General features: G+C 44.2%; 1 protein-coding gene across 1 annotated transcript in view; it reads left to right on the top strand.

Moving 5' to 3' along the window:
- The window catches only part of il1rapl2 (interleukin 1 receptor accessory protein-like 2), a gene marked incomplete at both ends in the record, with an annotated part of 653,669 nt that overhangs the window by 591,533 nt on the left and 35,636 nt on the right, over positions 1-26,500 (top strand). The window contains one exon of the mRNA XM_080746524.1: positions 23,596-23,728. Within this exon, the coding sequence (XP_080602650.1) occupies positions 23,596-23,728 (133 nt within the window). The remainder of the gene's footprint in view (positions 1-23,595; positions 23,729-26,500) is intronic.

Here is a 26,500-nt window from a genome sequence, read left to right as displayed (position 1 = left end):
TCTACAAGCTCAACACATCGCTCTGTGACACATTGAGAGCTTGTAGAGCTTGTAGATCTGCTATTTTCACATTCTAGGAAATGTCTCCCCCTGCCCCTAAAACATCCTCTGCACGCCCTGCTAAACAGCCTCTGATGCGTCTTTGCTAACGAGGCATCGACAGTAGTTGATCACTTTTTTGGGGGGGGGAGCGGTGGTCCCATACTCTATGGGTGGTCCACGGACCGCCGCCTGGTTCCCCGAGAAGTGTTGGCTGGAGACCAGGGTAGTGAGAAGACGGACCCCCTTCGTGAGATCGCATCGCCAGGGACCACTTCACTTGTCTCTGACAACTGGATCGTGTGAACTTATGTAACAAATGATCGGGCTATTGATTGATTTTACAACGTTGTGTAACAGTTGATTATCGTGTTCCCACTGCTCTGCGGAGGTCTGCGAAGCGTTGGGCCCGCGGACCCCCTATTGGTTCCGTTAGAAAGGCGACCAGGGACCCCCCCTTTGCAAAGGACCGCCTGGCGCCCATGGCCTGCTTGTGGACTATACCATTACAAAACAATATATTATAGCCTGGATATATGGATTATAAACCATGGTGTGGATTCTAATCAACCATCAGCATTCTCAGGTATGTTTTAGAAGCATTTATTTGGCGAATTGGCGATAATTGTGTTATTTTGTGTCTTGAGAGAGAGAGAGAGAGAGGCAGATCTCTGATAGCACTGTTTCTTTATGGGACTGAACGTAGCCTATATATGTGCTGATCTGGGGGACCACTGAAACAGACATACAGTGGTCCGTGGACCACACACACACACACACACACACACACACACACACACACACACACACACACACACACACACACACACAAACACAGCTGTTCTAACACTTTTTTTCTTCTCTTTTTTTTTCCGGCTGCCAGCCTTGTGTGCTCCAATGGGTCACTTTGCCAGTTCACTGTGCGTTATGGGGAGATTTATACATTTGTATTGCAATTTATTAGAGGTGGGCAACGATTAATTTTTTTTAATCGCGATTAATCGCACTCAATCCTGGAGTTAATCGCGATTAATCGCGATTAAAATGGCTCATTTTAAGTCTGCCGAAGGCATTCAAAATTAGTGGCGTCCCTGAAAATCGCGGGCCCCCCTGAAGGATGGGGGCAGGAGCCCTTTTTCAAATGATGATGGAGTTCTGTCCGTCTGTCATTCAATGTTATATGAGGTACATAAAGGTTTCCTGGGTAAATAAGGCGAAAAGCTTACTAGGATCTCCTTTTAGTTGATCTTGTACCAGTGAACTGTACTGTCATGAAACTACTTTTTCCTATGCAAACTTCTAATAAAGTCTTCAATCAATCAATCAATCAATCAATCAATCTCTCTGGAAGAAGTTGCACATGATCTCTGCGGCCGAGGCTGAGGCGCTCCAACAAAGACCACTCTGACAAGCTAAATGCTGGGTGCAGTAAATGTATTTGTCTGCAAACAGCCCAATGAGCCCATAATATTAACAGCTGCATGTTTATTATATTTGTAGCCTATTTATTTATAAAAAAAAAAAAAAAGAAAAAAAAAAGAACGTAATTCACAAAATATTTTTGACAGTGTACTCAGTCTCGTTTTTGCGGTGGTCAGAACGAGAAGGCACAACGTGTTTTACAGTGTAGGCTACTTTGTGCTTCCTTGTGGTCGGAGCTGCTGCTGCACTTCTATCAACGGATTTACACACGTTTCTTTCTTGCAAAGTTGCACAAGTGATTTATAGGGGACTAAGGGGAGCATTTAACAACATGGAGCACTTTAAACATGCAGCTTGTTTTGTGACGGCAATGATCACGACAGTCAGAACGTGGTAGGAGGAGGCGGCTTGAAAACCCTTTTAGGGCACTCTAGCTCGGAGACAGAACGGGGAGACATGTCTGTCCATGCAGTGAGTTTGAGTAATAACAACTGAATATAGGTAAAGCTGACGTCTCATTATCAAAACTAGCACAGCACACAGGTGCAGCCAATGACAGTGTGACATTAACAGGCACATTGTTGTGAAATATACAGCCATAATTTAGAACGCCTCTGCCTAGACAACATGTTGACTGCATCTAACAAAACAAGGCAGCGTGTCCTGTGTGTGATGTCATTGCGCATGCAGCTCCCAGACCCAACTTTGATCCGCGATTAACGACGATATTTTTTTTTACCGCCGACAAGAGTCTCACGTTAACGCAGCACGATAACGCCGATAACGGCCCAGGTTTACAATTTATACATTATTACAGTCTTTTTTTCAAACACACTTACTTTGATGTGTGATATTTTTGGTTCCCTTTATGACAGAAGGCTCAAACTTTGTCACGGGCTGGGGAAGAGTGTAATTAAACATTACATCTATACTATAATTTTGCGAATGTCTGTCTGAGTGAGTGAGTGAGTGAGTGTCTGTCTGTCTGAAACAGCGTTTCTCCTCAGTGGCTGGAGCAATTGATCTGAAATCGCATCACCATAAGCATATGAACACACCTGACATAACTGTGAAGCCCGTTTGTCACTTTCACAAATCGTATGCTGTATATTAGCATTTTTATGCTGTATCTACTATCTATTCTGCATCTAGCATGAGGCACATCTATTCTGCATCTAGCTTGAGGCAAAATGTTTAACCAGCTCTGTGTGTGTGTGTGTGTGTGTGTGTGTGTGCGCAGGCAGGCGGGTGTGTGTGCAGGCGGGTGGGCGGGCGGGCTGGGGGGGGGGGGGGGGGGGGGGAACAGTATCTCTGGAGCCATTAAACGAAACGGGTTTCTTACATTGATGCTCCTACGTACATATTATCATGCAAGCACCAGTTAAAGTTACTTTCCATCCCTCATATACTGTATGCACAGTGCACATCCCATAACCCACACACTGCACATCATTTTGGAGCTCATATCTTTGAACGGGTAAGGGCTAGTTATATAAAAGCAAATTCTCGGGACTATCGGGCCTGGCGGGGAACGACATTGGGATTTTCTCGGGACTATCGGGGGAGACGGGGAATGAGTTAAAGTGACCATTTTGTTAAATTTTGCATGTGTAGTTATTTTACTGTAATTTAACAACATAACCAGCAGATAGACATTCATGGATTTATATTTAAAAGTAACTTTTATTTTCCCCCCTGGACCCAGGGTATGGCAGCTGCATACCCCTGCCATACCCAATTGACTCCCCTGCACATCTGTAGTTGCCATTTAGTGACAAACTCCTGTTAATACTCTTCATTGGGTTGATATTTATTAAACTACTTTTTGACACTGTTTTGTGACGAAGCAGACTATTAATTTACGTAGAGAAAAGAAAACGTTGAAATATGCATAATAATGTACATTGTATATCTGCTCGACAGCAAAGAATATGGTATAAGACATGCACACAGAGAGAGAGAGATATGTTTAGTTCAGGAATCTTCAACGTTTTCAGTCCAAGGACCCCTTTAGTTGAGAGAGAGATGAAGCAGGGACCCCCACAACCTGTTCATAGATTTCATACAGTTTCATTGTTTGACAGCACAATCATCAGTGTATTTTGGATTCATGTCAATGTGTGTTTTCACTTTTCAGATATTTAACCACTTGAACCATCAATACTTATAATAAACTTTCACTATGTACTTAGTCTGCTCCCCACTAAACAATTTGAACTAGAAGTCTAAGTTTACGTATAAAAAAACGTCTACCAGAGGTATAGATATGCAAGTTTTTTAGACGTCTAAACTTAGACTAGACGTCTAATATACGTCTAATAGACGTCTAAGTTTATACCCTGGGTCTAAATTTAGACGTTTAATAGACATCTATATTTAGACCTTAACGGCCGGACGTCTATTAGAAGTCTAAATTTAGACCCAGGTATAAACTTAGACGTCTATTAGACGTATATTAGACGTCTAGTCTAAGTTTAGACGTCTAAAAAACTTGCATATCTATACCTCTGGTAGACCATTTTTATACGTATAAACTTAGACGTCTAGTATAAGTTTAGACGTATATTAGATGTCTAATATACCTCAAAATGTTTGCTGGGTCTTTTCCCCCCTCTACACCAAAGCTCTTTGCCGAAAATAGCCAATCTACAAGCTCACAACGCCTCGCAGCGTTGTGAGCTTGTAGATATGCTATTTTTTGGATAAAGTTCTCAGAATATGGAAGCTAGGGTTCAAGTGTTTAATATAAAAACAGGGGGGAAAAAAATAACTAGTTTCTATCACACAAAGATTTGGAGGACCCCCTGTAGTAACTCTGAGGAGCCCCTAGGGGTCCCGGACCCCCTGTTGAAGACCCCTGGTTTAGTTTATTGAGAATCATCAGAGATGTTCTCTTCTCCAGCCTTGGCACCTCAATTTCCTGCGAGGGAGGAAATTGTAGCCGTTTTCCCAGGGATAATTATGTGCCTGTGTTCTCATCAGGAGGAGGGTTTGGTTATACGGCTCCAGACAAGATGCCGTCGTGAGACGGTCGGCCGGAACCAGGGACGTGCTCGCCATTGGGAAAAGCGGGACAACTCCCGAACGGCCAGTTCATTCCCGGCAGAAACCTTGTATCTCCAAGTTTCAAATTTGTACATTTTTTCGCAAAGCAAAGCCTTGCTTCATCATACAAGGCCGTCGCACAAAAGTAGTGAAAACAGCAGATCTACAAGCACACAACGCCTCGCGGTGCGAGGCGTTGTGTGCCTGTAGATCGGCTGTTTTCCCTAGTTTAAATCATGTTTTAAATGATAAATACAAAACAAACGGTTTTGGACATACAAGGTTTCCATCCGACAATGACGAAATATAACTCATGTACAGTAATTGGCCCACTGGCTTGTCACTTGTCATGATCTGAAATGGCAAATCTTTGAGTAGCAGCAGCGCTATAGAGAGAGATCTCTCTCTATAGCGCGCAATGAGGGCCTCTCCAACTCTTTTTCCCGGGCTGAATCAGGGGCCCAGCACGTCCCTGGTTTGGTTATACGGCTCCAGACAAGATGCCGTCGTGAGACGGTCGCCCGGAACCCTCGCATGTCCAAAGAACCAGTGTTGTTTTTGACAGCAAATCACCTGAAAAGTTTTAGTCTAATTTTAGTCGACTAAATATCATACGTTTTTAGGCGGCTAAATCCACAGCTGATTTAGTCAACTACATTTTATTTTGGCAGGCCTTGATGGCATCGTAATGACTGATTTTACACTTCGTTGCGTGCTTAAAATAGCCGATCTTGTAGATCTGCTATTTTCAGCACGCAACACCTGAAAGCAAACCAACCATAAAATGTACTCTTCTCCCTAAAGTTTTAGTCTAGTTTTCATTTTGTTGACGAAATTGTCAATATATTTAGTCCTAGTTTTAGTCATCACAGCTTAGTTTTTATTTCGTTTTTATTTCGTTTTTGTCAGTGAAAAAAACACAGTCGACAAACATTTTTCGTCATAGTTTTAGTCAACGAAATCAACACTGCAAAGAACATTCCCTTTGTTCACTATTATTTCAAAATCATAATAAAATAGTGAAAATAGCCAATTTGCGAGCTTTGCAAGTCTTTGATATTGATCTGATTCTACACGTCTTCTAAATCCTTCTTCTAAATCCTTCTTCTAAATCCTTCTTCTAAATCAGTGGTTCTCAAACTTTTTCATGAGAACCCCCAAAATGACATGTAACAGTATTTGTGTACCCCCATCGCAAAATATGTTGTTCCAGGGACCCCCCAGAAGCAGAGATTTGAGTTACACAAGTTTGCTTTGAAAAATATCTATTAAAAGATTTGCAAGAACTTTCACGATATTTCAAAAATAGCAGATCTACAAGCTCATATGAGCTTGTATATCTGCTATTTTTCAATAGCTAATGCATTGCAGGTCTTACATTTAAGAGTTAATACATAAAAATAAGAAAACGTCAAATATGGAGAATTGGAGATACGAGATTTCTGCCCGAACGGTAATCATATCGAAAGTGTTTTTTTCTCGTCAAGCGGATTGCTGCGCGTCTCTGTCAGTCTCGACAGGACGTGTTTACCACGCGTCAACGCGTGGCGTTTGGTGACAAGGACGTCTTTTTTTCATTTCTCCGAAGAATCCGCAGTGGCAATATTGAGAGCGTTGTCGACATTCCTCCCACGATGCCAATAATGCATATTGTCACAGTCGGTTGTATGTTCAAAACTGTGCATTTTTCTTTTGGTTAAAACAAAACGCGTTTTGTTAAAAGGTCAAAAGAAAATAACTTGCCCTACCATATAGGCCTGACTCAAATCTTTGTCACTTTAAATATGAACCTCTTTAACCATTATATAAAAAAATAGCAGCTATACAAACTCGCAGAGCGGCACCGAGTGCAATTTCTTTTATTTTTTGAATATTTTTGACCCGATTCTATAAATGTCTTCTCAAACTTTTTTATGTCAAAGCCCCAAAATGTACAAGTATTTGGCCATGGACCCCCCATCTCAAAATATGTTGCTCCATGGACCACCCAGAAGCAAAACATTTTCAAAAATAGCAGTGCCGCGCTGCGAGCTTGTACATCTGCTATTTTTCAATAGTTAAAGCATGGCCTAAATTGGATGAAACATGAAATGCATGACAACAGAAGCAAAACAGGCAATCTACAAACGTAATAATGAGGGGTCGTTTCTACGGGCGTGGCATATTGGCATAATCAATGGAATTGTAAATGAGGGCGAAGATTATAGAGCCAAGTTCAAGGTACTATAACTTCTTTATGGACCTTTTTTTGGGGTCAGGAAAATAGTTGACATGGATGTTATTGAACACAAATGTATAAACTGTAACGACTACACTAGGTTTGGAGGTGTGAACTGGACCTTTAGCTGCATGGACAGATGGACATGCAGTCGAAACCGTCAGTGTGTGCATGTTTGTGCGTGCGCACTGCCCACAAGTGTGTGTGTGTGTGTGTGTGCACGTGTGTGTGCTGGGGCATTAACGAAAAAGTCGACAAGTCGACTTCATTACACAAGTCGAAAAGTCGAAGTTGAAAAAAAAAAATCTTTTGTGAAAATAGCAGATCTGCGAGGCGTTGTGAGCATGTAGATCGGCTATATTCACAATTATAGCTGCCTCCATATATTTGACAATTTGGCAAATATTTAAATTGTCATTTTAGAGGTATTAAAAAGTCCTTAAATTGGCACTTTAGAAATGTGGCAGATACACTTAAACTTTAAACGTTATGCTGGTTTGTTTACAGTTGAGTGAAAAAACAATGTTTCACACTAAGTTAATCATCTGGGGACCCCCCCCCAAAATAATTGGGGGGTCGTGCGTGGGTCATCAAACGATAAAGTCGACTTCAACTCAACTTTTTACTGAGTCGAGTCGACTTGCGAAAATCACAAGTCGTTAATGCCCTATAGTGCATGCGCGTTTGTATGTGTGTGTGCGATGCGTACACGCTCGCGTTTGCAGTTTACGCCTGCTATTCAAACACGTGCGCGCTCCGTGCACAGCCAGTCAGCATGGTGAATTAAACATGAGCGTACTTTGTACACTCATTACTCATTCAGCCGTACACAGCTTCTTCCACGACTTTAACCCATTTAGGCCTAGAATTATTGAACGCTTTAACCAGTGAAAAATAGCAGATATACAAGCTCACAGCGCGGCACCGAGTGCCGCGCTGCAAGCTTGTAGATCTGCTATTTTTGGAAAAAGTCGTGAAAATGTGTGCAAATCTTTGAATATATGTATTTTCAAAGCCAACGTTTGTAACTCAAATTTTGCTTCTGGGTGGTCCCTGGAACTAGATATTTTGAAATGGGGGTCCGTGGCCAAATAAATATCATTTTTGGGGGTCCTTCACATGAAAAGGTTTGAGCACCACTGACATAGTAGTCTCTCAAGAACAGACTAACTGAGCTCCAGTTGAAGTGAAAAGGACCTTTTCTTTGACGATGGCTGGCCAGATTGCTGACAGAAACATAGGTTTTTTTCCAAAAGTCTTAGAAGGATTCAAAAGACACTTATAGAATCGGGTCAAAATTCAAATTTTCACGATTTAAAAAAAATAGCAGATCTACAAGCTCGCAGCGCGGCACTCGGTGCCGCGCTGTGAGCTTGTATATCTGCTATTTTTTTATATTTAAAGCATAAAATATTGCGTCATAATGTGTTCAGGCCTAAATGGGTTTAATTTTTCATTTCAAATCCTCTTGTGAACATTGATTTCTTTCTCTTTTTTTCTTCTTCTTCCTCTTCCAAAGAGGCAATAAATAAATATGCCTAAACAAGTACCGCAGCGGAGAAGAAGTCAACATTTCAGTCAGGCCTCCTCTAAAAAGAGAACGTGTCTGAAACGTTGTGGTATTTATTGCTTCGTTAGCCCAGAACCGACACACACCACCTCCTCGCAACTCATCAAACGCTCGAGTGTCTCACCTATAGGGAGACGTCTTTTAACCAGGCACGTGCACACATAGACATCAAAGGGGTCTTGAGCCCCGGCCCTTTTATCCATCCGTTAAAAGGTGCCCTCTCTCCAGACCATGAATGCAATATTTACTATGTTGAAAGAAATGCAAATGCCCCTCTTTCCATGTTTCCATCTTTCCACACACATACCACTCACTCAGTATTTTACAGAGTGGGTGGGGTGCTGAGAGGTTTCCCACCGCAGAGAATAGACTTTAAACAACGCAAAACTACCTTTGGTTTGGTGAGTAGTGAAGTAGTTTAGTTTATTGTGACTCAAGTTGAGCGCTCGTACGGGCTGAGAAATCCCGGTCTAGTCGTTTAGCGACGGGTCTGTCAGAGCGTCAGTGGAGCTGACGCTCTGACCCAGAGCTACTGAATACCTACGTTGTACATACTATTGTAGCTTGTAGATGTAGCCTTTGGGCCAAACTCGTTCAGTAACGAGATAAGGCCACTAGGGGTCACTCTGCCAAAAGGAGTTACAACAAAGGGTTAACTGTACAGCTCTGCCCGCATGCTGTGTGCCCTGTGAATGACCCTAGTCCATACATCACACAGTGGCATTGATTTCCATTCTAGGCTGAAACATAAAAAGGGCTTTATCTATGAATGAGGTGCAAAGAACGCCAGGGAAGCTGAGATCTGATTGTTTTCGCGGCGACACTTTACCGCGATGGTCGGCCCCGGTTTGGATGTTAGTTTCGCGAGCGTTTGTAAACAAATGGATTTTCTTCCTCAATCGTCAGTGGACACTCGCGTGCACACGCACGAAGCTTCCGAGGCTCTTCAAAATAAAGCGTGAGTGAACGGCGGCAGCAGCAACAGCTAGAAATGTTAGAACCTTGGCTTCCCATGTGTTAAGATGAAAGGGTATCTTATGGTGGTCAAGCTCAGCAATAGAACACAGATCAAAGAGAGTTTGAAGCGGTCAAACTAGCCATAGAAGACCAGTTCAAAAGCGACTTCTATAAAACCCTAATATTTCATATGAAAACAAATTAAGAATAAAGCCTCGATCTCCGAGTTCTACAACTGGTTGAAGAACAGCAAGAACGTACAGCAGGCAGTGGTGGAAAAAGTACTCAAATATTTTAGTAAAAGTAAAAGTATTAGGGGCACGGTGGTGCAGTGGTTAGCACTTCGCCTCACAGCTAGAAGGTCCTGGGTTCGATTCCCGCCGGGGGAAGCTGTGGGCGCTGGGGGCGTGTTCGTCCACCCGCGTCATCTGCACCAACACACTAGGTGGGGTTGGCGATAGGGCCTTTCTGTGGTGAGTTTGCATGTTCTCCCCGTGTCTCCTTGGGCATAGGCCGTCACACAAAAACATGCAGTAGTCCTGGTTTCTATACTACCTCCCCCTAGCCAGCCGGGTGCTCCCCAATGTCCCCTGGCGCGGCAGGGGGAGAGCGGAAACCAGGACTACAGGTTAGGTAGTCACCGGGTGAGAAAAATGGGTTGCAAAAAAACGTGGGATAAAAAATATATATATAAAAAAAAAAGTAAAAGTATTCATTTCATATATCGGTCAAAAACATAGACAAACATCAGGTGAAAATTGGCAACTAATTTTGGGGGAAAGAAATACAAGCTCATGTGTTGCAATGCTGGGTTACACAATGCTGTACCCCCTCAAACTGTATGTTCCCCATGTTCAACTGTTTTTTATTTTATTTGTGACACTTGCTTTGGTAATGTTAAACGTATGTTTTCTCATGCCAATAAAGCTCCAATTCACCCTTTGTTAGCCTCCTGGTTGGTCCCTGACTGACCAACCAGCATGCTCTATCTGCCTTGTCCCGCCCTGGTTCCGCCTTTTTATGTTGAATTAGCTAAAACATCATTTTTGGAGAAATAAAAACATTTAAAAACATGCTGATTCACTATGCTGCCACTGAGCAGCTCCAATTGACTGAAACAAAGTTTGAAATTAGAATTGAGCACACAGAATAACAATATGAAGTAACTGAATTAACATGGCAGTGGATGGAATGTCCCACTGAATGTTCCACCAAGACACAGCAACCAATGGGTGTGGAGAGGGGCAGGACTTGACAAAGGGTGAATTGCTATCGACGTGTCACGACGCTCATGGATGTTCAAAGACGTATGCAAGGGTTTGAGTGGTTCAGGCAGTAATAAAACATGAGGTGTTTGTGTGACGGTCTTATGCTGATTGGCCCTTACTCGGGGGTAAGGTGAAGCGTAACCCCATGTTAATGAGCTGACGGAGCTGCTTTTCTGCTCGGTGGTTGGATTTATCGAGGCATGTAAATGCCTTAGTTGGACCTTTTCTTGTACAACAAGGCTAATATAATGGCCCTATATTTTGAAGGACGCAACGTAACGCCTGCCGCTAGGTGTGCTGTGTCCCACATTTTGGTTGTGAGCGTGAGCTGTTGACTCTCTGGGAGACTGGGGCTCGAGCCCCAGCTCAGTAAGAGTAGTGGCGTATTCGTGATTGAATTAGCACGTCAAACGCACCCTGCAGGGGTTGCTAATTAAAACCGCCCGCCATCTTTGCTGGAGCGCAGACCCCTCAGTGACACATCGTTTCAAGGGACAAAAAAATAAATAAAAAATGGCGAGCTAATTCAATTGAATAAACTTTATTTAACGTGATTGTGTGAGCGTGAACGAACCTGTCTGGCGATAAAGTAGGGCGAGTTTTAATGGAACGGGCCAATCATGCAAGAAGACGGATGGAATGTAGAAAATGATATCTCTTTGTCGAAGGCTATTATTCCCAGTCCGTTATCGCAAGTTCACGCCTGTGTGCGTGCGACCCGTGCGTGCATGTCTTTTTGAAAAACCTATGATATATTTAATTATCAACCCCTGCAGGGTGCGTTTGACGTGCCAACGAACGCCTGCGTGCCTTCGTGCCTGTGCTTGCCTGTGTGAGGGTGTGCATGCACATATCATTATTTTTGGGTAGAAACCTTGTAAAACTTTTTTATTATTATTATTACTTTTAAAAACATTATAAAGTGGCGAAAAGAGCTAGATCTGCTAGCTCACAATGTGTCACAGTGAGCTTGTAGATCAGCTATTTTCACTACTTTTGAGCGTCACTCTCGTATGATAAAGCAGAGCGGTAATTTATGAAAAAAAGAAAAACTTTAAAAAGTAAGAAATAATGGAACTATACAAGGTTTCAGACAGCTGCAAAAATATAGTGTGTGTGTGTGTGTGTGTGTGTGTGTGTGTGTGTGTGTGTGTGTGTGTGTGTGTGTGTGTGTGTGTGTGTGTGTGTGTGTGTGTGTGTGTGAGCGCAGACACAGTAGGTGTGCACGCGTGTAGTAAAAGAAAAGTGTTTTTTCGGCGATCCTTCCGGCTCATTAGCGCTTGGCCTACTTTTTTTTACCCATAATTCCTCACTGGACGCTTCATCTTGTCTTGTCTCTTTTCCCAGAAAGAAAGGACACACACACACACACACACACACACACACACACACACACACACACACACACACACACACACACACACACACACACACACACACACACACACACACACACACACACACACACACACACACACAGCACAGACCAGGGTATCTCCAGCCGTCTCGGGGTCAGTCCCTGGGGCTCTGCCGAGAGAGAGAGAGAGAGAGAGAGAGCCCCCAGCTATCCGCCCGGCCCGGCAGGGACGAGCTGGGCCCCTGATTCAGCCCAGTAAAAAGAGTTGTAGAGGCCCTCATTGTGCGCTATAGAGAGAGATCTCTCTCTATAGCGCTGCTGCTACTCCAAAATGTTTTGACAAAGTGACAAGCCAGTGGGCCAACGAAATATAACTCATGTAGAGTTATCCAAACCATTCGTTTTGTATTTATCGTTTTAAAAAGAATTTAAACTAGTGAAAACAGCCGATCTACAAGCACACAACGCCTCGCACCGCGAGGCGTTGTGTGCTTGTAGATCTGCTGTTTTCACTACTTTTGTGCAACGGCCTTGTATGACGAAGCAGGGCTTTGCTTTGCGAAAAAATCTACACATTTGAAACTTGGAGATATGAGAATGGAACGAAGGCCGACATTTCATTTTGATTTTTTTCCTAATGGCCGGCCTGGACCGGCCGGGAATGAACCGGCCGTTCGGGAGTTGTTCCGCTTTTCCCAATGGCCAGCACGTCCCTGCATCCCGATCTGGTCTGTGGCTGCTAGACATATGGGGCTGTCTCCCTCTCTCTCTAGTCTCTATTGTTACTTTACCCAGGGGTGTCGCAACAAATTCTGGGCCCTGGGTACAAGGATTCACTCACATTTTGTGCTTTAACTATTGAAAAATCGCGAAAATGCATGCAAGTCTTTGAATATTTCAAATCCTTCTAAGGTTTTTTGAAGAAAAAAACCATATGTTTCTATGTCAGTGGTGCTCAAACCTTTTCATGTGACGGAACCCCAAAATGATATGTATTTGGCCACGGACCCCAATCTCAAAATATTTAGTTCCAGGGGACCCTGGAACAAATGGACGCCCCTGGGCCTGGCCCGGTCTGTGGCTTTTGTCCTGGGGTTTTTAGCGAGGGTTCTGTCAGCATCCCTTAGTGGTCTCCTGATAGATGTTCTTTTTTCAAATCAATTTGGAAATAAACCAGTGATTCACATGCATCTTTTAATAGACTGCTGTTTTCCTACATTTTCATGATGTGATTTTTTTTTTTTTTTTTGCCTTTTGACATTTTCCTTTCCTCATAGCTAATGACTCTGAGGAAGAGAGTGTACCAAATGAAACCAAATGGACTCTTCTTCTCGGAGGGGGGGGGAATGTCAAAGGCAATCTTCCGTTGGGCGCTATGTCTACCAATTATTTTGGGGGCCCCAGATGAATAACTTAATGTGCAACATTGTTTTCTCACTCAACAGTAAACAAACCAACATAAAGTTTAAGTGTATGAGGGTATCTGCACATTTCTAAAGTGAACATTTAAGGACTTTTTAATACTTCTAAAATGACAAAAACAACGCCTCGCAACGCATGTAGATCTGCTATTTTCACAATAGAACCGTGTTATACAAAATGTAATGCCTCAACTCTTAGTGCTCATCAGGGTGGGGGGGGGGGGGTCTCTTAAAATATGATTATTTTGGGGGTCACGGCAGTTAAAATATGATTATTTTGGGGGTCACGGCCTGAAAAGGTTGAGAACCACTGGTCTAGATCATTGTGGGGTCCGGGGACCCCCGGGGGTCTTTGAGAGAGTTCCAGGGGGTCTCCAGCCAAATGATAGTTGAGGAACCAAATGGAACCTTAGGGTTTGGTTTGTTTACTGTTGGGTGAGAAAATAATGTTGCACATTAAAACACTTATGTTGCAATGATTTTTTCTCTTCAATGTCTCGCGTTGCCATGGTTACCATAGACTTTCATGTAATTGTGCAATTGTGTAAAAAGTGCACGCCCATGCCTAGATGATGCACCACGTGTGTAGATGCTGTTCACAGGCTTTCAAACAAAAAAATCCGCTTGGAAATCCGTTCAGGCATTCATGATTTATCAGCCATTATGTTTTCTTCAGATGTAAACAAACATGGCTGCCATGTTTGAAAGAATGAGTTGGTATGGGGGTTAAACATGCAATTTCGCGATCGCGATCATGCCTAATACATTTCTGGAGGTCCAAAAAAAAAATTTGAAAAAAAAAAATTTGAAAAAAAAAAACTTTTTTTTTTTCAAAAACGGCCCAAACTCGGGAAACTCGGGGTTGGCACAGCGGTAGTACCAATACAAACTCGGGAAACTCGGGGTTGGCACCATATGTGTTAAGTTAATCATCTGGGGACCCCCCCCCCCCCCCCAAAAAAAAAATAATCTGGGGACCCCTATGTTGAGAACCACTGGTCCAGACACCACAGCGTGAGAGGGAGGGTGTTGTTTGGTCCGGAGGTGAACATTCTCTCCCCAAAAATAATCTACAGGCTCACAAACCACGCGCGGTCGGGCCGGTTCTGGTTAAATGTGTGGCGCGAGCGTTAAACTGACTCTGCATTTATAGTTCATGTCGTCTGGGAACCTCATTTGTTCAAAACCGTTATACTTTCAGATTCAAAAGCATCAAAAATAGCAGATCTACAAGCTCGATTTTGGTTGCGACCGTCGAGGTCGCAGTTACTATCAAAACCTCCACCGTGTGTCCGTCCGTCCGTCCGTCCGTCCGTCCGTCCGTCCGTCACACTTTTGCCCTACTCATATCTCCGCCACTGTTGCCCCTATCCATGCCAAACTTTGCACACACACTCCTTGGCTGCCATACCACAACCCCTTCTTGCAAAACACATTTGTGGACACTGCCCCTACAAATGTTGCCCTAAAATCACGCAAAGCGGTACACAGTATGTCTAGACTCATGTCATCAACATGGCTGTCCCTTTTAACGCAACCATCAGTGCGATTTTTTCACATTTTGGACACTGCTTCGGCAGATTTTGCCCGAAAATCACACAAAGCGGAACACAGTATCTCTACACTACAGTCATGTCATCAAAATGCATCTGTCCCATCCAGCGCCACCATCAGGCCGATTTTTGATCATGTGGGGTGTTAACACCTTCTAAGCCAAGGGGAGCCCCTTAATGTTAAAACCGTACTATATCGCACATCCCCCCAGGGACTCTCAGCCACGTCGTACATTCCCGGACTTTGTCTTTAAAACCGGAATAAAAGCTTTTGATCCGAAAATCGGATCATCCAGCGCCACCATCAGGCCGATTTTTGATCATGTGGGGTGTTAACACCTTCTAAGCCAAGGGGAGCCCCTTAATGTTAAAACCGTACTATATCGCACATCCCCCCAGGGACTCTCAGCCACGTCGTACATTCCCGGACTTTGTCTTTAAAACCGGAATAAAAGCTTTTGATCCGAAAATCGGCGATCGTCTAACCTTCCCTAGTCACCACTCGTGCACTGATAGCTCATGCAGACCGTGCATGAAGCAGAGGTGACGTCAGCGCCTCTCCTTCTCCAAGGCACCTTCCACCCATCCGTTTACTGTCTACACACTCGAGCTCCTCCTGCAGCCATGCTTGGGGCTATGCTAGCGAAACTTTTCAGTTCTGTTCTTCAGTCACACATGGACTATTTGCGGGGACATTTACGTGAAAGGATCGCGCACGCGAAACGCACGGGGACATCGACGATCGGCCAAAACCCCCATTCTATCCCAACGGAAATCGAGAAAATCATGGTGAGTTACTGGCCTGGGGGGAAAAAAAAAAGAACAAACAGCGGCGCTGTTCAAGATGGAGGGGCTGCGGGGTCATGTTTATAAACATAATATTATGTCTCAGATCACAATACAATAATAGAAATGTCACGGCTAATCTACCAACCACCATTCTATTTCGGACGTCAAGGTGTTAAGAGGTGAGAGATAGGAGGTTTCTGCCCGACAATAAAGATTAATGTACATGCACGCACGTGCACGCACGCACGCACACACGCATGCATGCACGCGCTCGCTCCCACGCACAGAAACACACAGCGGATGAGAGTAATGAGAACATAACACATGTTGGAAGGAAGAACAATCGCTGACCACATATTGTGTGTGTGTGTGTGTGTGTGTGTGTGTGTGTGTGTGTGTGTGTGTGTGTGTGTGTGTGCGTGTGCGTGTGCGTGTGTGTGTGTGAGCGTGTGTGTGTGTGCGCGTGTGTTTGTGTGTGTGCGTGCACACATGACAGCTCAGATGGAGGGAGACTGATGACAGCTACCACTGTCTGGGAGCAAGTCGCTAACGACTCCCAGTGCGCGCGCGCACACGCACGCACGCACGCACGCACGCACGCACGCACGCACGCACGCACACACGCACACACACACACACACACACACACACACACACACACACACACACACACACACACAGGTTTGCAATTGCTACTTTGTGGGGACATTACACATAGTCTACTATCTTTGTGGGGACATTCCATTCATTTTGAACCCTAACCCTAACCCTAACCCTTAACCTAACCCCTAAACACCTTGTGGGGACCTATTAATAAGTACCCACAAGGTATTGTGCAAGGATTGTACTATCTTTGTGGGGACATGAGGTCCCCACAAAGTAGTAATTCCCTGTCCACACACACACACACACACACACACACACACACACACACACACGTCCAGGCGCCTCGCGGAGACAAAGACAGGTCTCCTTCTGTGGTGGAAGCCCTGGGTAAACGCTCTGGCTGGAGAGAGAGAGAGAGAGAGAGAGAGAGAGAGAGAGAGAGAGAGAGAGAGAGAGAGAGAGAGAGAGAGAGAGAGAGAGAGAGACTTGGTGAGAGTGATAGGAAGAGCCTGTTAGATCGGCCATTATTTGACCAAAAAACAAAAAGGTTTATAAATCTGCTAAATGGAAGTTTTAATTAAATGTTCTCAATTAAAGAACAACAGGCGAACACTTATTTGTCTAGGGTAATTTTCAGTCAGTCAGAGCGTGTGTTACAAATCACACCGTGATGACATCGTCACGGTGTACTTTGCAAGCAGTGGCGTCAGTTCAGCAAAAGCTAGGGTATGGCAAAGATGGGAGTCCTCATGGAAAAGAGGCATTACATTTTGGATAACATGGTTCTATTGTGAAAATAGCAGATCTACATGCTCACAACGCCTCGCGCTGCGAGGCGTTGTGAGCATGTAGATTGGCTATTTTCACAATGTCTGAAAAAACTATTTTTTTCAGTTTTTTACAGTTTTCTACGGTTTCTTGGGCTGGATATGGCAGCCTGGAACGGTTGTTCAACTGCAGCTAAACTTGGCATGTTAGTAAACGTGCCACAATTAACAATAATGAATTGCACCTGTGCAGCTGACCTGCGGAACCTGGGAATTTACCATTTTGTCAAGATGGGGAGAATACAAGTGTGGAGAATATAATTATAATACCTTGTTAAAGTGACCATTTTGTTAAATTTTGCATTTGTAGTTATTTTACTGTAATTTAACAACATAATAACCAGCACAGATAGACAAAGAGACATTCATGGATTTATATTCAAAAGTAACTTTTATTTTCCTCCCCTGGACCCAGGGTATGGCAGCTGCATACCCCTGCCATACCCAATTGACGCCCCTGTTTGCAAGCCAAACCCCCAAATCAATCCTCCAGTTTTAGGCAACACAGAAGTGGGGGGACTTTTCTTTTCTTATTTCCACATAACTCAAAGGTATATTAATGACGTAGTTCAATGTTGAAAATGGGTGGTTCTCCACTTGAAGTACCGACGTTTTAGAGGATGCTATAATACAGCTTGGTTACAAATGTAAAGTCCCACTGAGCAATAGACGTCTATTAGACGTTGGTCTAAAATTGGTCTAATAGAGGTATAGATTTGAACGTTTTTTAGACGTCTAAGTTTACAGTAGACAAGACGTTGATTTTCAACGGCTATATATAGACGCGGTCAGTGATGGGCAAGCTACTTGGAAAATGTAGTAAGCTAAGCTACAAGCTACTCTTGATGAAATATAGCTTAAGCTACAACGAAGCTACCCACAGAAAATGTAGCAAAGCAAGCTACACGGCAAAAGTAGCTAACTACAACAAAGCTACTTTTTTTTTTTTTTTATCAACTTCATGATCAAGTACAACTTTCCACCAAACAAATAGGCAGGCAAAAAAAAAAATGCTCAGTTCGATTGATTATTATAAAACTGGAAACAAGCCCTTATGTCTGGCTTTTTGTGTCATCCTTTCATTTACTTTTTAAATTAAATGTACCTTTTCAGGCTGTGACCCCCCCCAAAAATCCTTTTTGAACTGGGGACCCCACCCTGACAATCAATTGGAATTAGGAGTTGAGGCATTACATTTAGTTTCACTCTGTTCCACCGATAAATATTGTGAATATAGCAGATCTACAAGCTCACAACGCCTCGGAACACAAGGCGCTTGGAGCTTGTAGATCTGCCATTTTCACAATTTGTGCCTCTTTTACTATAGTCAATTTGGCCAATGTTTTCTGGTGTCGTATTTGAGAAATAGAGCTGTTTAAGGAGCATTTTCCTGCTGCTCAGAGAAGACAAAAGGGTTTTTATGCCTTAAAAGATTCAGGGAGTTAGGCTTATAATTGGGGAAATAAATAGTGTACACAGTCTCTCTCGCACGCACGCACAAACACACACATGCACACAAGGCTGATGATTTTAATCAACCAGAACATGCCGAGAACACAAACACACCCTTAGGCCACTAATCAATTACACTAGAAAACACACACACGCACGCACGCACGCACGCACGCACACACACACACACACACACACACACACACACACACACACACACACACACACACACACACAGTCACAGTCACAAATAAAGCTGAACTAACTCCACAACGATTCATATTTCTACCCTAACTGCAGTGCGTGTGCGTGTGTGTGTGTGTGTGTGTGTGTGTGTGTGTGTGTGTGTGTGTGTGTGTGTGTGTGTGTGTGTGTGTGTGTGTGTGTGTGTGAGTGCCACTCAAAATCTTGGGTATTGAACCTTGAATCTCCAATGCATTCAGCTCCATATCAAGATATCCAACACGTACATGAGTCATTTTAGTCAGAGTAATAGAAATATAGTTGCGACCGTAGGTCGCACTTTACTATCAAAACCACCACAAAGTGTAAGTAACTCCGTCTGTCTGTCCCTCCGTCTGTCTGTCACACCTCACACGTCACACTTTTTCCCTGCTTATATCTCCGCAACCGTTGCCCCGATCCATGCCAAATTTTGCACACACGTTCCTTGGCTGCCAAACTACAACCTCCAAGGACCCCCGGAGCTCCAGGGACCCCCAGGTCCCTGGGGGACCCCCAGATGTAAAAAATGACCAAATGCGCAAACATGACCAAATGACCACCCCAACGGGGCTGCTCACGGGGAATTCCCGGGGACCACCGACTCCTGGTGCTCCAGAACGGATGCAAAAGTGGTGGCGCCCCCAGTGGAGGACCCCCTACACTGCAGCTCACATAAAATGCCGTAACTCCGGCTAGGAGCGACCGGGACAGCCGGGGCCGGTACCTATTCGTCCGCCTTGCCGGCGCGGAGACCCCACCCCTCATTTCTCACATGGCCCTCTTCTAGCGCCACCATGAGGCCGATTCTTGCAAAACACATTTTTGGACACTGCTCCTACAATTTTCGCCCTAAAATCACGCAAATCGGTACACAGTATGTCTACACTCATCTACAATTTTCGCCCTAAAATCACGCAAATCGGTACACAGTATGTCTACACTCATCCCATCAACATGAATCTCTCCCATATAGCGCCACCTCCAGGCCGATTTTTAAAAACACATTTTTGGACACTGCTCCTACAGATTTTGCCCTAAAATCACGAAAATCACTACACAGTATGTCTACACTCATGTCATCAACATGGATCAGGAAGATTTTGGCAAAACACATTTTTGCCCTATTTGTGGAGATAAGTGACCTATGGTCGCTTATCTCCCGATTAGGGAGCCTTACTGGTACAAGTAAGACTTCCTAATCGGGAGATAAGCGACCGTCAGGTCGCATACACAAACTTGTTTAACAGCCGCTGAAAGTTTGTATCTCATTCACTATCCACAACTTTCCAACATCCCATTGTGCATTGCGCAGAAGTTGCACGGAGCTTCCCGCGCCGCAGCCTAGTGTGATCTACAAGCTCACAACGGCTGCATCTGCGACGTGACGTGAGCTTGTATGTCTGCTGTTAACCGGAAGTGTGGTGCAAAAAAAAACCCAGTAAATTCCCGTGGAAAGAGGTGGATACACTAGTAGACCAGTAAGACTCCCTAATCGGGAGATAAGCGACCGTCAGGTCGCAGCGTGATTTTAGGGCAAAATGTGTAGGAACTGTGTCCAAAAAATGTGCTTGAAAAAATATATGGGACAGATCCATGTTGATGACATGAGTGTAGAAATACTGTGTACCGATTTGCGTAATTTTAGGGCAAAATCTGTAGGGGCAGTGTCCAAAAATGTTTTTGAAAAAGTCGGCCTGATAGTGGCACTATATGGGACAGATCAATGTTAATGGCATGAGTGTAGACATACTGTGTACCGATTTGCGTGATTTTAGGGCAAAATCTGTAGGAGCAGTGTCCAAAAATGTGTTTGAAAAAATGGGCCTGATGGTGGCGCTATATGGGACAGATCCATGTTGATGACATGAGTGTAGACATACTGTATACCGATTTGCGTGATTTTAGGGCAAAATCTGTAGGAGCAGTGTCCAAAAATGTGTTTGAAAAATTGGGCCTGATGGTGGCGCTATATGGGACATGTTCATGTTGACTGCTCTCTTGGCGCCGCCGAGGCGGGTGCGTGGATACCGGCCCCGGCTCTCCCGGTCGCTCCTAGCCCGAGTTACAGCATTTTATGTGCGCTGCAGTGGCGGGGGTCCTCCACTAGGGGTGCGACCACTTTTGCATCCATTCTGGAGCACCAGGAGTCGGTGGTCCCTGGGAATTCCCCGTGAACAGCCCCATTGGGGTGGTCATTGGTCATTTTAGCACTTTTTGGCGGCGGTGACAGGGGGTCCCTGGGGGTCCCTGGAGCTCCGGGGGTCCCGGGAGGGGTGGAGGTTGTGGATTGGCAGGCAAGGAGTGTGTGTGTAAAGTTTGGCATGGATTGGGGCAACGGTGGCGGAGATATGAGTTGGGGAAAAGTGTGACGTGACGGGCAGACTGACAGACAGACAGACGGACAGACTGACAGACAGCCTGTCGAGGTTTTGGTAGTAACTGTGACCTGACGGTCGCAACAAGCTATATTTTCACAAAATGATGTACCCCTTTCATAGGTATGTGATGTTTGACAATTTGGCCAATTTTATAGTATAGTTTGTAGAATGGTGAGGGAGAAAACAATGTTGCACATTAAGCTAATCATCTGGGGACCCCCCAGAATAATGAGACCCAGTGTGCTGAGGAGTCTGTTTAGATAGGCTTTTCAGATACTGTAGCTGTATTGTAATCACAGCTCGTTGTGTTGTGATTAACATCTCATTATTGGTGGGATGGTTAATTAAATGGTGATTGTTCTGTTCTAGTCTTTGGAAATGTTGTTATTGATTATGCCTTTTGTGTTTCTTTAAAAACCCGCGAAGCACTTAATCGACAGAGCCATCATCAAGATAATAACTGGAGTCTGTCGTTTCTGTAGATCTGCTAATTGACTTGCTTAACGAGGCTGCGCTCGTTATAAGCCTCGTTAATAAGCCATCATCACAGGCGGCTGTAATCACACCAAGGACTGGTGTCAAGGTCTTATAGCAGGGTGTCTGTCTGTCTGTCTGTCTGTCTGTCTGTCTGTCTGTCTGTCTGTCTGTCTGTCACAAACACAGGCATGTTGGCAGAATGATTAACTCAATCGTTGCCCCGATTAAAAATCAACATATTAAGGACATGCCACCATTTTTATGTAAAACACCTATTTTTGTGCATTGTGCACAGATCGTGCACGGATCTTGCATTGATCGTGCAAACAACAACATCTGCTTGGAAATCCGTTCATGCGTTCAAGAGATATCGCCAATGTTGTTTTCCACAAATGTAAACAAACATGGCTGCCATGTTTGAATGATGGAGTTGTGCTGGGGGTCAAACATGCATGTTTCGGTCGCGATCTTACCGGAAGTAGGTAGCAGGAAGTAAAATTTTAAAAATCCAAAATGGCTGCCAACTCAGGCAACTCGGGTGTGAAAGTAAATGAGTTAAATGTATTGTTATCATGGGGGCACGGTGGCACAGTCGGTAGCGCTTTTGCCTCACAGCCAGAAGGTCCTGGGTTCGAGTCACGCCGGGGGGCGCTGGGGGCTTGTTCCCTCCTCCGCGTCATCAGCGCCCATACCCTAGGTAGGGTTGGCGAAAGGGCCTTTCTCTGTGGAGTTTGCATGTTCTCCCCGTGTTTCCGAGGGTAGGTACGCTCACAAAAAACATGCCGTAATCCTGGTCTCTAGAATGCCACCCTCTGGCCAGCCGGGGTGGCTGATGGAGGGGAAAGGAACTGTTTGGAAATAACGTGTTCCTTCCACACGCTACTTCCAACTGTTGAAACTCCCCCTGTCAGGTGAAAAGAAGCAACTTCTGCATAACATACTGTATTTTATTGTTCAAAAACCAAACGTGTTGTATTTTAATGTGATGTATAATTTGAACTAGTCTCGCGTGGCCAGACTGTTGACTCCAGGTGTTACTTTCTCTGGTGTTGTTGGTGTTACTTCCATGATGTTTTCAAAATGTTATCTTAAACTATGCACACATAACAAGAATATGACGCTCAAATGACTCTGTCTGTGCTAGTGTGCTCCTGTCATGTTTCCAATGGGACTACAGTTCATTATAATGACTCTGTCTGTGCTAGTGTGCTTCTGTTATGTTTCCAGTGGGACTACAGTTCATTATAATGACTCTCTCTGTGCTAGCGTGCTTCTGTTAGGTTTCCAATGGGACTACAGTTCATTATAAAGACTCTGTCTGTGCTAGCGTGCTTCTGTTATGTTTCCAGTGGGACTACAATTCATTATAATGACTGTCTGTGCTAGTGTGCTTCTGTAATGTTTCCAATGAGACTACAGTGCATTATAATGACTATGTCTGTGCTAGTGTGCTTCTGTTATGTTTCCAATGAGACTACAGTTCATTATAATGACTGTCTGTGCTAGTGTGCTTCTGTCATGTTTCCAATGGGACTACAGTTAATTAGAATGACTCTGTCTGTGCTAGTGTGTTTCTGTTATGTTTCCAATGGGACTACAGTTCATTATAATGACTCTGTCTGTGCTAGTGTGCTTCTGTTGTGTTTCCAATGGGACTACAGTTCATTAGAATGACTCTGTCTGTGCTAGTGTGCTTCTGTTGTGTTTCCAATGGACTACCGTTCATTAGAATGACTCTGTCTGTGCTAGTGTGCTTCTGTCATGTTTCTAATGGGACTACAGTTCCGTGCAGCAGTGACTACTTCTGATACTCGCAGTTCGGGAGCTGTAGTTACAGACTCTATATAGCATTCAGAGATTGTGAGACTAAACGTATGTGTGTGTGTGTGTGTGTGTGTGTGTGTGTGTGTGTGTGTGTGTGTGTGTGTGTGTGTGTGTGTGTGTGTGTGTGTGTGTGTGTGTGTGTGTGTGTGTGTGTGTGTGTGTTGCAGGGATGCCTCTGAGCCTGGACTGCAAGGCGTTCTTCGGCTACAGCGGGGAGAGCAGACGACCAATCATCTACTGGATGAGAGGCGAGAGGTTCGTGGAGGAGCTGGCGGGACACATCAAAGAGAGTGAAGTCAGGTAAAACACCCAGTGTCCATTTTGACATGCAGCAAACTTTGATTTAGTTTTAGTCTAGTCTCTCTTACTGCCCTGCACGTAAGATGTCTTAAACTGCCATCAAAGTAGCTTAAAAGTAGCTTACCTTTGCCATTTTATAGAAAAATATCCATCCATTATTTCCAAACGCAATCTTTTGTAAAATACAGTCGTGTCTGTCATCTGTCAAAACAGACGGCTGGGCGCAGCCGTTTGCAATGAACGAGGCTCGCAAATGTCCCTCGCTCGCACCAGTAGTTCAGAGCACAGAAATGGAGAAACTACCCGGTGTAGATCCAGGCATAGAAAACGGACAGAAAAGTGATTCCGCCGCTATTGTTGTTTATGTGTGGTGGAGGTTTGAGAGCAGCGTTACGGGAGCTGTTTCTACTGTACAGACCCGCGCGACCCCTCATCTGCTCACAGTGCTCAGACAGGGTAAAGAACGAACGAACGGCCGCTCGTTCATGGCCATGCGCTACTTAAATAAACGGACGAGCCTGCTCTCGTTCATATAGCGGTTAAAGAGTTAAGTCCACTAAATATCTGAAACGGAGTGTCCTCTGCTGCTCTGTAGAGATGTTTGTTCAGAGCTGTTTGTTTACTCAGCACATTATTTGACTCAATCAAAAGCCTTTGTTGTGTTCCGACTGTTCTTTCATAAAGATACTGACAACTTTATTGACCATTCAATTAGACATAAAATGGAAATTTGCCTTTGGCACATTGGCAGCCGGTGTGCAAACAATGAAAATTCAATGCATAGAATACACAAATGCAATGAATACAGAGTCAAATACTGGTACATCACCGGCTGTAGGGATTGGGTCGTAGGGTTATTTAAACATTTTCTTATTTAACCCAATTAGGAAGGGTACACATTATTGTGTATCATTATTTTATGCTTTAACTATTAAAAAATAGCAGATATAGTCTGCTTTTCTCCCCCTCTACAAAACCTATTTGCCGAAAATAGCCGATCTATCTAAAATAGCCGATTTTTGCTATTGCTATTTTTGGCAAAAGTCCTCATAATATGGACGCTATGGGTTCAAGTGGTTAATATAAAAAAAGGAGAAAAAAAGTCACAAAGATTTGAAGGAACTCCTGTAGTAACTCTGAGGACCCCCTATGGGTCCCGGACCCCCTGCTGAAGACACCTGATCTTAGAAATAACAGAAAATATAATAAGAAATGTACCCCAAAAAAAGATAGCTGTAACTCCACTCGTTTCAACATTGTCCATATTTAACTCATTCTGTGCCACCTTTTCACCACTAGAGGGCGCCCAATGGCCATAGAATGCTACATAGACAAGTGCTGGTATATGCACAAGCCCTGTGCAGCCATGACTCGCCTGAACACTTTCCTTTGTTCATGTACAGGAACAGGATGAAGTTAGCTTGAAGTTAGCTATTGACTACCAAGCATTTTAGAAGCCCTATTTTCGGCGATTTAGCCATGATTAAACCTTGCACACCTCATGGATATGCATGGAACAGAGAAAATGAGCTCTAAAGATCCTGGATTGCATTGGAGTGGATGGTAAATATCGGCGGCGCGACGCTCTCGCGGGCCGTGTAAACAGATGACGGCCGGCGGCGCGGCTCGAAAAAAAAAAAAAAAAAATTACAATTTTTTCTTTTTTTTTAAAGCCGAACTAGTTCGGGATCGGCACCCTGATAAGGAAAAATAAAGCCGAACTAGTTCGGGATTGGCACAGTCCCCCCCAAGGACATATAGTATATGACTGATTGAGGGGTTCTTTTGACCCCCCTAACCTTTCCTCAGATATGATTAATACTAATAATAAAGTGGGAGTTGAATTCATCTCCTCGCCTATCGGGACCAATTACGTTCAGGCCTACTGGGGGAGGTCTGGCTGTCAGCGGGGCGTCAAACTTCATTAAGAACAACCCGCCTTAATCCCCATGGCAACCAGCAGAGGATGGCTGGACGCACGCACGCACGCACGCACGCACATACCGTGTGGCGGAACTCTAGACATACTAGGTGGCGGAGATATGAGTGGGGGAAAAGTGTGACGTGACTGACTGACTGACGGACGGACGGACGGACGGACGGTGGAGCTTTTGATAGTAACTGCGACTTGACGGTCGCAAAAACTAAAACTTTTCGGATTACTAAAATATGACTAAAAATAAAATGAAATTGTATTCCAAAGACTATGACTGAAACTAAATAAAAGATGTCTGACCTTAAAACCCTAAACGTGACCTCTAAATGTCAAATCCTACACAATACCAGTAAGACCCCCTAATCGGGAGATAAGCGACCGTCAGGTCGCATGTAAAAATCGGCCTGATGGTGGCGCTAAATGGGACAGATCAATGTTGATGACATGGCTCTAGACACACTGGGTACTGGGTTTTGCGTGATTTTAGGGCAAAATCTGTAGGAGCAGTGTCCAAAAATGTGTTTTGCAAAAATCGGCCTGATGATGGCGATAGAAGAGGGCCATGTGAGAAATCATGTGAGGGCTGGTTGTGGTTGTGGTTTGGCCGCCAAGGAGTGTGTTTGCAAAGTTTGGCATGGATCAGGGTAACGGTGGCGGAGATAAGAGTTGGGCAAAAGTGTGACGTGACGTGAGAGACTGGTGGAGGTTTCGATAGTAACTGCGACCTGATGGTCGCAATGAATCTTTTTCTATGCATTTTAACGTTTAAAACTATTTTTTCTTACATCTGTTTCTCTAATTCTATTCACTTGTGGGGAGATTAAGCTATGATGACT

The sequence above is a fragment of the Nannobrachium achirus genome (assembly GCF_963921795.1).
Source record: "Nannobrachium achirus genome assembly, chromosome: 17".
In the NCBI taxonomy this organism is placed as follows: domain Eukaryota; kingdom Metazoa; phylum Chordata; class Actinopteri; order Myctophiformes; family Myctophidae; genus Nannobrachium; species Nannobrachium achirus.
This window is presented reverse-complemented; position numbering and strand designations above follow the sequence as displayed.